Source organism: Varanus komodoensis, unplaced genomic scaffold (genome assembly GCF_004798865.1).
Source record: "Varanus komodoensis strain SLA01 unplaced genomic scaffold, ASM479886v1 scaffold5, whole genome shotgun sequence".
In the NCBI taxonomy this organism is placed as follows: Eukaryota; Metazoa; Chordata; class Lepidosauria; order Squamata; family Varanidae; genus Varanus; species Varanus komodoensis.
In genome coordinates, this window is record NW_025336087.1 from 7039670 (window position 1) to 7053693 (window position 14024).

General features: G+C 43.6%; 1 protein-coding gene across 1 annotated transcript in view; it reads left to right on the forward strand.

The window, feature by feature from the left end:
- Window positions 1–1255: 1255 nt before the first annotated feature.
- ZSWIM6 (zinc finger SWIM-type containing 6) overlaps window positions 1256–14024 on the forward strand; it is a 113519-nt gene continuing 100750 nt past the window's right edge. The window contains exon 1 of the mRNA XM_044446813.1: window positions 1256–1991. Coding sequence (XP_044302748.1) covers window positions 1256–1991 — 736 coding nt within the window. The remainder of the gene's footprint in view (window positions 1992–14024) is intronic.

Below are 14024 nucleotides of genomic sequence, written 5' to 3' on the forward strand. Positions count from 1 at the left end.
CATACCGAAATTGGTTTGTGGAGGGAGCAACAGCGCAACTTGGGGCAACTCTCCTGCCTTGCACTTGGACAGCGCTGTCCGCCACCGGATCGCTCCGAGCCTCTTCCCTGCAACGTCCCCCCCGCCCCCGCCTCCAAACCAAGGGGATCCCTTTGCTGCGCCTTCGCGTTCTCCTCCGCCCTCCCTTCGTGGCTCCGGAGAAAGTAGGTATTTCGGAACCCCATCCCCGCCTGCTGCTCGGAAGATATTCGCCGCCCTCGTCACCGAGACCTTCCCCCCCTCCGAGACGCGTCAACCGGGCAGGGCCCGCAACTCTTCGCTTCCTTCTCCCTCTTCCGCAGCCGGTTTCGTCTCCCCCCGCCCCCCCCATGAAACGCGGAATAAAAGCATTCGCTCTCGCCCTTCTTTTAGCCAAGCTGGACGCTGCCTCGAGCAGCCCGCTCGTCTTTGGATCTTCCCTCAGAAAACGAGGACGGCACCTGACGGACGCCTGCTTCTCCGCGGCCGCCAAGGCGACGACAGGCGGGCGGGGCGAGGCGGGGCAGGGCAGGCGCGTGAGGCGAGCCAACGGCCCCTGCCTGCTCCGCTACCGTATTTCCCCACCGAGCGAGCATCACGCTTCTGACCGGACGTTTTCCCTCTCTTCCCGCTTCTGGTCCCCGCCCCCTGCTGGTTTTGTTTATCCGCCTCCTCCCTCTCAATGGCTTTCCCACTGAGCTTGGGAGAAGGGGAACCTCCTCCGTATGCCATTCCCTTAAATGGTGCCACAGAAGGAGCCGACGGGCTCCGCCCCGTCAAGAACTGCACGCGCCGAGCGAAAATGAGAGAGGGAGAATGTGTGTGGAAAGGGTGGAGGAGGGGACGGACGAAGACTCTGGCGACCAGCGGTGAGAGTCTGGAATAGCCCCACCCTTTCTGCGAACCGTGATCTGCTCAGCATTGGCCCTCGACTCTCTTCCTCTGCTCTATGTCATTCGAACTACGCTGGCGCCGTCAGTCCGTCACAGCTGACGCGCCGAGCACACTGCCGTGGGGCCTGTTCTATTTATGTTTGTGGCCTCTCGCGTTTTCTCTTTTTGCATATCCCCGCCCCTTTCCCCTCATATTCTGTAGGCCTGGCGGGCAGTGCCCTCCCCTTTTGACCGTATATAGAGCTAGTGGGCGGAACCTTCTGCTCCGGCAGCCTCTCGCTGGCTTCCTGGTGCCGTTTATAGAGTACAGCCACTTCCGCTGTCTGTTTAGAAGCAGCGCGACCATGGCGGAGCGCGGTCAGCTCCCACCCCCCGCCAAGCGCCTCTGCTGCAGACCTGGCTACGGTGCCGGGTGCAGGCCGGGCCAGCGGGCGGGTGGCGGCGGCGGCGGCATAGTTGCCGGCGAAGGAGGCCTGGGCGGCGGCGGTGGTGGTGGTGCGCTGTGCGTCGCGGGACCTTCCTCGGCCGCCGCCGCCGCCGCCGCCGCCGCCGCGTCGTCCGCTGCTGCTGCCTTTCCCCCTGCCCTCGCCGCCGCCTATGCCGCGTTGGGGGTGCTGCCGTTGGGCAAAACACAGAGTCCGGAGTCGCTGCTGGACATCGCGGCGCGGCGAGTCGCGGAGAAGTGGCCGTTCCAGCGGGTGGAGGAGCGGTTCGAGCGCATCCCGGAGCCCGTGCAGCGCCGCATCGTCTACTGGTCCTTCCCCCGCAGCGAGAGGGAGATCTGTATGTACTCTTCCTTCAACACCGGCGCTGCCGCCGAGGACTCCGCTGGCAGCAGTGCTTCAGCCGCCTCTCCAGGCGGGGGATCTACCGCCGTCGGGTCCACGGGCACCGCTGGCGGGGGCACAGCCGCTGCCGGTAGCGCCGTATCCAACAACAGCGGCGTTGGGGGCTCCAACAACGCCGCGCCCGGGAGCGTTGGAGGAGCAGCGGACACCGCTGGTGACGAGAACCGCCTGCCCTTCCGCAGGGGCATCGCTTTACTCGACGGCGGCTGCGTCGACAACGTCCTGCAAGTCGGTGAGTCACCCGGTGGTTGGGGGGTGGGGTGGGGTGGGGTGGGAGCAGCGGTGGTGGCGGTTGGCTTGCTCTCCCCCCCTTTTTTCCCTCCCCGCCGCTGCGTTCCGGATCTCGGTCTGTTACCCTCTCTCCTGGTCCCCTCTCATTTTTCGATCCTGACTCTTGTCTCCTTGGCTCATCCACCTGTGCATCGTGTCATTCTCCCCTGCAGCTCTTTAGCCGACCGGGCCTGTCAACCCAACCCAACATTCATTTTTTTCAAAAAATTGTCATTCTCTTTTTCTTCTCTCCAAGATCCTCACTGTCCAAGCCCTCCCTCTCCCCTTGCAGGCACACAACTAGCTTTTCCCTTCCCCTTGTTATTAAATTTTATGCTATTAAACTGCTCCCACATAGTCCCCTTTTTTGTTGTTTTTTTACATACAAGCCACCCCCCCCATATTTCTTTGGGTTCCTTTTATATTTTAAAGAAAACACTTACCCTGAATAATCCCTGGACCCTAGTATTCTGCATTAGGAGCTTGTCCTTCCTGGCACCATATCACTATTAAGATACTCAAAAGTTATAATAAAAGATTTGTGTCCCTGTCTTTTTCAGTTCTCCCCCTGCCCCCACTCCAGCAAACATTAGGGGCTGTGAGTGGAGGTGAATCAGCAAGAGGAACCCTCAAGGCATAGGAATATCTCCTTATCTCTTGGACTTGGCAGAAGAGGTTGGAGACTTCAAACAAAGACATTTCTAGGACAGCAGCACTTGGGGTGGGCGGTGTGGGAAATCAACCTTGCTTTTGCACAGGCTCCTCTGGTGCTCCTGTGTCCAGTGTGCATCACCTTGGTGTTCTAAGTTTTGTTCCTGGTGGCACCTGGGGTAGATCACTGGATTGTAAAGCTGTCAGATTGCTAATGAAACTGAAGCTGAAAGGAGGTCTGCTTCAAATGGGGCAAGGGAAACTGGATGCCTTCAGGGACTGCTGTGTGGGAAGGTAGGGCCAGCTTCAAAAAGCTTTAGGTTGTATCAGGGTTTGCCTCCACCCCCTCAGTAAGAGCGAAGCAGGGAGAACTCTCACTTAACTCCTCCTTTTTTTAAATCAAAAGTCTCTGGAGGTGATTCTCCTGCACCACCTGCTCTATTCTTTGAGGGTGGGAACGGGTTACTTCTCCCCATAAAGGAATGTTGTGCATTTGTGTGCCTGGTTTCTCTTGTTCTTATTTCTGGCTTTGGAAGTTAAGGAGAAATAGGCAGATGGGTGGTTATTTCCCTTTTAAAACTTCCTGCTCGGGGTGAGGTTCTGAGTGGAGCGGGATCTTTTTGTTGCATATTCAAGAAGGTTCTGTCTTGGCAGCACATCTCCAGTGGCCTTGAGGAAATTCCCCTTGGAAGAGAACCTGACACCTTCTCATTTTCATGTTTGTTTGTGTCCTTTTCAGGGTTTTTTGTTGTTTGAGGTCCATGAAAAAGGGGAACTAAACAAAAGAGCCCTTTCATTGCTTTGCATTGCCAACAAAATAGCAAGGACTTGACAGAAAGGAAGACATTCTGGAGATTTTAAAGCTGTACGACTCAATTTTTCCTTTTCTCAGCTTCCTCTGACATGAAATTTAAATGCAGTCTATGTTACACTGATGAAGTGACATCTTTTGTAAGTGGGTTGAAAGACACAAAGCTGTAAATGGTGACTTCCCTTTCACAAGACTCCGTTTTCTTCTGCTAGGATTTTAAAAATTTTTTAAAGATGTGGAGTCAGATTTTATTGTGGTAATGACTTTGCCTTGTAAGGGCATGTGGTTGATATCCCTATCCACCTTTTAAAAATGGTGAAAGACAGCTTGAATTATAGTGGAGTTACTGAACCTTGAGACAGACTTGATCCTTGTCATGGTGCCTTCCTTTTCTGCTTGTAAATGGTTTAGCTTTGGGCACTCCCCTAAGTTCTAATTAACATTCCTCAAGATTTCTGTATCTGTCCCTCTAGCAGGGGTTTGAGGCATCTCTCCATTTTGTGGTGGCACCACCAGAATTGAGCCAGTTCTGGTTTGGCTGGCATTGCTGACGGCTTTTTTTCTTTTGCCTCTGCTTGACTTCACTTGCAAGGGATGAGGAATGACAGGAGTTCACATAGGGAGGGTTTCTTGGCTGATTACATTTAAGCTAGGAATTCACTGTGAAAATAAAGCCAAAGGGTGATAAATAAAAGATGCAATCTTCTCCAGGAGACAGACACCCAGCATGGGCTTAGCTTTGCTTGCTTTCAAGCACTTAGAAGAGGCCTCATTGAGAAGTTCTGAAAGGAGGAGGAAAAAAAAACTTGTACAGCCCTCAAACAGGGGAGGGACCTTGAGTGATGTTGACAAAGGTCAATGCGAACAGAGGAAAATATGCATAAATAGAACTCGTGCTTGCTGCTGCTTCTGGAACACTTAAATAAACATGCAGTAAATGGTTCACACTGGAAGTGTACTTTCATTTCTTCCTTACATGATCCTTTTGGAAACCCTTCAGGCTATTAATGTATGGAAATTTTGCATTTCACAATGGTATTGAAATGTGACTCTATATGAGGTGTGGTGAGAGAAGAGTAAATGCTGGGAAGATGCAGAAGTTTTCAAAATTACAAATATTTTCTGTCACATACTGAGCTTGTTCAAATTTGTAAATGTTTTACATAGAGCAAAAACCACAAAAGATGAAACTTCTCAAATAGGTGGAACATTAAAATTGTTGCTGACATAGATTTCTATAATTGGATTTTGTATACTAGTTTTATAAACAGGCTTTATATAATTGCATAATTTATGTTTTTAGAACTCTTGTCCTTTTTTGTATTATGACCTGCCTTGGGGATTAGCTAAAAATGGTCTTTAGTGAGTGCTCCTACTGACATCAGGAAGCTTCCCGTAATGATACCTAGAGTGAGAATTATTTGAGTAATGGTAACTTTTGAAATAGTTATGCAATAGAATGAAAAGCTCACTGGACAATTATTTTAATGCAATATCCTGTTGATAACAGTTTGCATTAAGCTGATGTGCATGTGCAATGCAACTTCTCCTTTATACTATATCATTCTGAAATCCGAAAATGCATCATGATGAATATAGGAGCATAGAAAGCTGCCTTACATTGAATGAGATCATTGGTCACTTTTAGCTCAGTATTGTCTAACAGGCAGTATAACTTCAGCATTTCAGACAGAGGGCTTTACAAGCTCTACCTGCAAATGTTAGGGGTTGAACCTGGAACCTTTTTGTATACAAGGTATTTGCCTAAACCCTCAGCTGTAGACCTTCCTTTATTCGAAATGTTATTGTTTAGACCACTCTATATTGCTATAAATGTTCCACCTACTCTATAAGATTCCTTTACAGTTTCTACTTTGGGAAAACCTTAGTGTTCTGTCCTGTAATTTAAAAAGTTGAATCCATGCCATTGTAAAAATAGTTTTAAATTGGTTCATTTGGTTCCTAAGAAGATTAGAATTAGGTGCAACCCACACAACTTACTATAGTGTTTGGTTATGTATGACTACTATGACACTGTTTCTTTCCTGTTCAGCTTTCTGAGTATAAGGCTCTGAGAGCCACGTCCGCATAAGAATGCATAAGTTACTTGATTGTTATAACTATTGTGTACTGAGGAATGTGCTTCTTTTGTAATTGTGGTTGCCTATTATTTGCTTTCCTGAAGCAATAACTGGGAAATCTTCTAAAATTCATTTTGCATTACACTTTAGAAAGAAAAATGGGGAAACTGTTTCAATTCTTTTTATATCAGAAACCCAGACATTTCTTTTAGTAGCTTCTCAATTTGACTTGGCTTTTAACTTTTGAAAGTCCTAATTATATTTAATATGTAGAAAGTGAGATATCACAACTTTTAAGATTTTTTAACTTTCAGTGAAAGTTCTCCATGATTTTGGAGATGGCAGTGCAAATCTGGTATCAAGAATATTATAGTTTTACTATAAACATTTAAAGCGATGTTGAGGTTGTTCACAGAATAAGACAGCCCACAGTGGCTTAAATAATGCATGGTGAGGCTGGGGCACATAGGTCTGCCATGCTTAATATATGCAGCCTTTTTGGGGGGGCTTGTATACCTGATAGCCAAAGGTTAAACAACATTTACAAAATCCAATGTCTTTTTTTTTAGAGCTCTGCAAGTGTTGTTCAGTGTTCACGTAACCTTTGTTAACCGGGTTCATACAGCTTCCAAGTAAGGATTATATATGCAACTTGGCATCCCCAGGGAAAGAAAAGCTGCAACATTCATAAGGACAGTCCTTTTGCTAGATACATTGAATAATAGGGAATTTGCTGTTCCTTTTGCTGTACACATCCATTGATTTGCAAATGGAACAAAAGGGGGGGCTTTTTTTCTTGTGATATATATCCATGTGTAAGGATCATCTAAAAATGATAATGGATTGCTTTTTATCAGAACATTAAGAACTCCTGTGCATAGATGAGTTTTTGAGTTGCTCTACACACATGTTGGATCACAACTTTAGTAGTACGTTGCATGTAAACTTGGTGCTTTTTTCCGCTGCATTTCTTTGTGTGTTTGTAGAATATCATAATTTCATTTATACTTTGCTTCCATTAATATTATGCAATTTCTTTTGAGTATTGTATTATTACTTACATACCTTTGGATAGAGTTCTTGTTCTCGCAGAACTGTAGGCAGTGTCATGTCATCCAGCTGTAGTTCAGCTCACACAGCTGTAACACTTGTTTCCTGATTGATGATTGGAATTTAATGTAGCCCTGAGTGTTTTGAGGAATTAGCCAAGATGACATGTGGGTGGAGCTAGAGCTAGGACAGGTTCTGCTGCAGCGTTTTCCCAGGCATCCTGCTCATTAAGCTTTCCCATCCTCCATGAGACTGCATTCCAAATGTCAGCCTCTACTATGAAACCTCAAATGACTCAAATTTATTCTTCTTAATGATTGGAATAACTGTTCTTTCTGCTTGTGTTCTGCTATCAGGAATGAGAAATAGTAGCACTATTCAGGCATTTCCATGACTTAGATTTACATAAGCAAGCACTTCCCCTCAGCTTATTGCTATGCACATTTAATATTTATTTATTTATAGCCATTCTGTCTCAGAGTTGATGAAGCTGGAGCCCACTTAAGCCTGTAAATCGAGACTTGCATGTACAGAAGTCTCTGGCTTTTAACAGTGCTGGGCTCTGTCAGCTGCTGCAGTCAGCTGGAGGGCCCTGTTCCAGCAGTATGACTGCCTGTTCACAGTGAAACAAAGCACAAGTAACTTGCTTGTTGGTTCTCTGTTGCTTGGAGATGCTAGGTTTTGCAAAGAGAGGTGAGTAGGCTAGCAGTAGTGCCATGAAGGCAGAAATAGGGCTGTCTGGTGTTAGCAACTGGAAATCCCAGCCGGAAGCTATTGCAGACTTAGGACGGTTTACTGGGTTCTGAGTGAGGTGCTTTGAAGGGACCACTCCTATGCATGTTGAGGCTGAAAAATGTCCTGTAATTCCCACCATAGCTTGGCTGGGGAATGCCTGGAGTTCTATGGCTTCTCACTATGCATGGGTTTGTGCCTCATTTTGTCTTAACTGGATTATCTGCCCCAATGCTAGGTCTTAACTGCATGGTTAATCATATTGCCAGTCACCATGTTAATCAGGCCTTCTGGTATGCAGTGGTTCTTGAACTCTGATCCATTTTTATGATTTCAGTTGATACTGCCATCTGTTGAAGGAGCATTAAAATGAAACCATATATGGCTGGTTTGTAGGAGTCAAGGGTAACTGCAGTGAGAACAAATTTGCTCTATCATTTGCTCACTTATGTTCCAGTCAGCTTTATCTATTGTTTTAAAGATTCTGTGTTGTGACTTTTTTTCTGGCACAGAATATCATATTCATAAACCCCACCCAGAATGTGCATGGAATCAGCAGTAAAAGAAACTGCAGATTATGAATAAAGCATTTTATATTGCACAACTAAAAAATGCTCCTAGCGGGTAGGCTGGTTAGAATTTAACCTACCAGTCAATCCAGTTTTGATGCCAAGATAATTTCTTGAGTGTTAGTGGAATCCAAAGCTTCTACATTTTATTGGCATGTAACAGGGAACTGGGTATAGTTGACCCTCTTATTTTTTTATAACCCTGAAAGGCAAAACAACTAGCAGTTTGAAACAGTGAGATGCATTAACTGTCCAGGCATTTTAACTTAGTTATATTTTGGCATAAGACTAGGTTCTTGCATGCTTTGACAGTGGCTTTGGAATGATTAAATGACGTCAGCATGCAAATGTACCTGTCTCTAGTTCATTTATTTCAATATTTTAGTATTGACCTCAGGTCTTGGGGGTGGAGTTGGTACTGTGGAAGGACACAGTCATGAGAGGAAGAGAAGGCTGGATGTAGTAAGGTGAAGCCAAAGAGGAGGGTTAGTCTATCACGCAGACCAGAACAGACCGATTGGGAAGCTTCTGTATGAGGTGTGGCTTGACTTGCTGTGGCCTAATGATATTCCTTGCAGCCATGACTAGTTCTGCATTTGGACAGAGCTTGATGTTAGCGCATAGACTGAACCTGCTGCCTTTTCCTTGTTCAGGATCTGATGCATGCTTGCTTTGTGATATTTGGGACTATTGCGAAAGCTATAGTCTTTGCCCTTGGATTTTGGTCTGATGATAGTAATGTATACACAGACATGTTGTCTCTCTCTCTCTCTCTCTCTCTCTCTCTCTCTCTCTCTCTCTCTCTCTCTCTCTCTCTCTCTCTCTGTGCCTGCTCTCTGTAGCAATCATTAGTCTTAAGTAAAGCTCAATGCTTGGTCTCCTTTTAACTTGACAGATGATACATGGTGTTCATTCACAACAGCTTCTGTTAACACCACTATCCTCAAGATGCACAGCATTCTTCTATCATTTATGGTGCTTGGGTGCATCAGTCTCTCGATTTGTGGAAGGAAAAGAAAGCAACAAAAGGCAGCGATTTAACCGTATTCTTCTGCTATTCCCAGTGCCACCTCCCACACTGTTAGAGGGTCTGTCAGTCCTCTGGAATAACATTTCAGGAAGCTGCAAAGGGAGAAATGGCCATCCCATCCCCTTCTGCTGGCATAAACAGATCTCTACCATGTACAAGTCTGGATCTAATACAGAATGTTATAAACAATGTACTATAGAAGTACTCTTTCATGGTAGTTCAAGGATCATTTCTCACTTCCATGTTTGCCGTTAAGCTTCAGCACAATTTAGATTTCTGGCTAGCATCTTTGACCTTCATGTATACTTCCCCCAAAAAAGTTTGGTTTTATGTATTAGGTATATGTAGAAAGGCATATAACAAAAACTACAAAAATGACAATACACAGCTTTTTTTTCTAGCAGGACAGTGAGTATACCAAGGATCATTCTTTTAAACTTGAAGCACATTTGGTCTCCCTGTGAAATACCACTGACCACCTTGCCGTTCTAAGATGGGCCTCTAGTAGTTTGTTGTGTGACAAAAGGTTGTTTACGAAGGCTACTTTTCATGTCTGTTAATGTTAAGGCTTCAAACTAAATTATGCTTTCCCCCTGAAAAGTTACATAATTTCAGTAATAGAACAGCTGCAGGTACTATATGAATATTATTATTATTATTATTAGAACATTTCTATGCCGCCCCTAAATTAGTTATTTAAATTTGTGTATTGGAAAACTGTGAAATGATCTGCACCACCACACCTGTGAGAAGAAAGATTATTATCTTTATATATATTTTTAAAGAGAATATTGCTTTCTTGTTGCTAGTGAGTGCATTTGACAGCCTGAAATAATTGGAGGCAGAAGTGGATGGGGTGGATGTTTCTCCCTTTGCAGGCTCTTGTAATGTTATTTCAGAGGACTGGGAGACCTTCTGGAACAGGGTGGGAGGTGGCAATGGGAACTGCAGGAGAATCTGCTTAAATTTCTGTCTTCTGTTGCTTTCTTTTTCCTTCTACAAATCAAGAGACCGATGCACCAAAGCACCGTAAACTACAGCAAAATGCTGTGCACCTTGAGGAGGTCTTTGGAGAACATCAATCCCTGTCTTAATGGGAATGTACCACAAAAAAGCCTCCAGTGTAGTCCTATTTCTATGGAATTCCCTGCCTCAGGAGATCAGGCAAGCACCAATATTTATGCTGGTTTTTGGGCTGGCTGAAGTTTCTTGCTCTCCAGCCACACGTTTAATGTTGTTTTATTCCACATATACATAAAATCTGTTTTAGCTTTGTACTGTTCACTAATCTAGAACCTACTTATAAATGGAGTGGTAGACACATACTGTAGTTAATAACTATTTTCAGTTATGAAATTTACTTTAGAATGGTCAATAACTTCATCATATGATATGTAAAATCATATATTGCTGCTTGGCATTTTCTGTTCCAAAATGGTTTTGAAAAACTGCATTTTACAGGAATAATGATTTAATATTTGTGGAAATTTTGAAATCATGGATAAAATGTTTTTTAAAAGTACTGTTAATTCTCAGCATAATTAATTTCATTTTTGTTACATTTATATGCTACCATTTGTGAAGGAGTGGATGACTTATGTGATACCAGGGTGCCTTGTTTGATCCTTTTTCTTTCTTTATGTTATACAGTGTATTACAACCTTATAGGGTTTAAGACCATTTTCATTTCTACAACCCCCTGGAACTGCATTCCCCCAAATTTGGTGCTGGCGAAAAGGTTGTAGTTTCATTTTGTGATAAAGTATGCAAGCCTTGTTTTGATGCAAACTCATGCTCCCTTGCTGTTCCTAGGAGCACAGTCATGCATTAGGGCATGTGTGCCTTGCACACCTTATTTTAAAGTGAAAATGAGGCTTTTTTACCACTAAATTTTAGCCATGGCAACTGTGGCAGCAGGGTATGGGACCCCAATGAGTTCTGTATATGGGAAATTTATCCCCAGGCCTTCTGAAGTTCCTTACCCATGTCCTTCATGCAAACAAATATCACAGATGGCATGGCATGCTCATTCAGAGTACGTCTCTATTAGGAAATGTATGGAATATTGGATATCTTGAAACTGGTCTCAGATTAATTCCGATCTTTCACCTGCAATCTTGTCCTTTGGAAGAGACCTGTTCTTTGGAAGAGGATTCAGTGCATGGGAGGGGAGAATATTGAAAAAAATCTTTATTTCTATAATTGCTTGTAATATTTTGCCCTGTTAAATATAGAAATCAAGGTAACCAACAAGATTGGAAATACAGTGGTACCTCGCTCACGAACGCCTCAGTTCACAACCAGATCGGGTCGCGAACAAAAAAATTCATAAAAATTTTGACTCAGGTCACGAACTCCACATTGGGTGGCGACCGCGATCGTAGCCATCTCCCCACCCCCTCAAGTGAGGAGATGGCTGTGATCATGCTGGAGGCAGGGAGGGGAGATACCCGAGATCGTGCCCGGCTTTTCTGCATGAGTGCAACTGCGATCTGTGCCATTCCCCCCCCCCCCCCCAGCATGATCGGGCCTGTCTTCCTCCCCGAGTGTGCCCACGTTCCTGCCCGTCTCTCTCCTCTCCCAGCACACCAAGATGACAGGCACGTGCAGGGATGATGGGCGCGATCCCGGTCGTGCTGTGGGGGGTGGGGAGATGGCCACGCTCCTACTTGGGGTGGACTGGGAGGAAATGGCTGCCATCTTTGTTCTTTGTCACTTTGCTTCACATTTTTCTGATTAAAAAAATAGTTGCAGAACGGATTAACTTTATTTACATTGAACCTTATGGGGAAATTTAACTTGGCTCACGACCAATTTGGGTCACGACCAGAGTCCTGGAACAGATTAATGTGTTCGTTCTGGAACGGATTAATGTGTTCCACTGTATAAATTCAATATAATTGAATTATACAATATAATATGTTGTAAGCCGCCCCGAGGCCTCGGCAAGGGGCGGCATAGAAATGTTTTAATAAATAAAATAAATAAATATAACATATGAAACCAATGGGACATAACTGCAAGAAACAGCAGCGCTAAGTAATCATTAGGTTTGGAAGGGGAAATGGTATCCTAAAATCGCACCCATCCAAGGCTTGTTTAAATAAAACAGATTAAAAAAGCCTCAGTAATATGTACCAAGCAATAATTCCTTGGAGTGTTTTCCACAGCCTAGGTGCTACCACAGGCTATCTCCTGGTAGCCACTCACCAAATTTCTGAAAGGGTTGCCCAAAACTGCATTTCTGATAATAATCTTAGCAAATGGGATAAAGTATTTGTTTTTTAAAACATTAAAAAAAATCTTAAGAGGAGTTGCAACTTGGGAACAAACCCATATTAACAAAAAGTACTTCCAGCTGTGAACAGTATTTGCGCATCCATATGCAGGCTGTAACGCAAGCTGTGTTATACACTGTTAACAAGAGCCATAGCTCTCCAGTGAAAGAATGACATGTGGGTCAGCACATCCATACTGAGTACTCTTTTCTCTGCCTTTTAATGTTCAGAACTCCTTTCTAAGACATGGGTCTTAATAACATCAGTTTGTTTCCTCCTCCCTTTCACTGGTTGCCTGATATGTGGTGATGACATCAAGATAGAGATATTTGCTATCCACCACGTTGGACGAATGTTAGTAATTCTATACCCATTATCTGTGTGTAAGCCCCACTGTGCTCAGTGAGATTTATTTCTGCATAAACCTGTATTGGATTATATTGTTAATACTTGATGGATGGTTCGTAGAGCACATGTGTGGACAGACCTTCCATGGTTGGTTTTTTTTAAAAATGGGCAGTGTAACTTCATTGTTCGTTAGTGGCAATTCTTAAGTATGAGTTTGTGTAGCATAGTAAATATGAAAACAAAAGTATCATATTTAATAACAAATGAACTACTTTTGTATTTCACTGATGCCAGCATTTGAAAATCTGTTTTTTTACTTGTTCAGGTAAAAGCAATATCTATATCAACTATGTTGATCCCAGTTAAGAATTATATTGTTTTTCATTCCCAAAAAGGTTTTCATTATCTTTAAAAGAAACAAAAAGAAACTTTATGCTGTGAAGTGCATATTTAAATTTATTATTGCTTAGTTTTGGAATTAAAACTTCTATCAAGCTTTATCCCAAACATTTTGTATCTAGCTTATTAAGTATTTGGTGCCTTCTTTAGTTACGCATGTTTAGATGTTAGAGACATGTTCATCTGCATGGTTCAGTTTGTTCTATAGCAAGAGAAATTCTGAAAACTTTAGGATGATGTACAGAGTTTGAGCAATAACTGATTGCTTTTTTGTTGCATTGGTTATCATACTGTTTGGGTTAGTGTGTTTTGGAATTATAGTAAAGTGACTTGCTGTTGTTGAAAAGGTCTTAATACAGAAACAAGAATCCCAAACTCAAATAGCTCTGAAACTTCTGGAATTTATTTCAGAATAAGTTAATCCAATTTGAAATTACAAAGGATGCAGTCCAGCCATGTTAGGGCATTTTAAAATTTCATTGATAGGAATGGAGGTTTATGCATATCCTTGAAGATGTCCTATTCACTGGGACTGAAGTGCTTAACTTTTGCCTAGTTCACATTTTTCCAACCTGCTGCTCTCCAGATGTGTTGGACTGAGGCTACTGCACTTCTGGCACCAAGTTGGGGAAAGTGGCCCTAGAGAGCACCATCCATATGGTATGTGGGTGTTTAAATGTACTCAAATCTGCCGTGTGGGTGATCCTATTTCTTGTTTTTAATAATGGCAGAAGGTGGTATTTGAATCAGTGCTTTGGTAAATCATGAATGGGTTTCTCCTGCTGGCTCATGGTGGCTAGAATAAGCACATGGTGTGCTAGAATAAGCACAAATAGCAGTGCAAATATACAAATGACTAGGCTTCATCTCTTGGCATCTTTGCAGAACTGAACCAGTACATTTCGACAAAAGGGAGCCTAATGTCAGAGTACCTTCTTACTGTTTGGCTCTTTCCATGTGGGAACCATCCCAAAATCAGAGTGGTGCTTGGTTTTTCCTTGTGAAAAATCCTTGCAACACATAGCTTTTGATGTGCTATTTTGGTT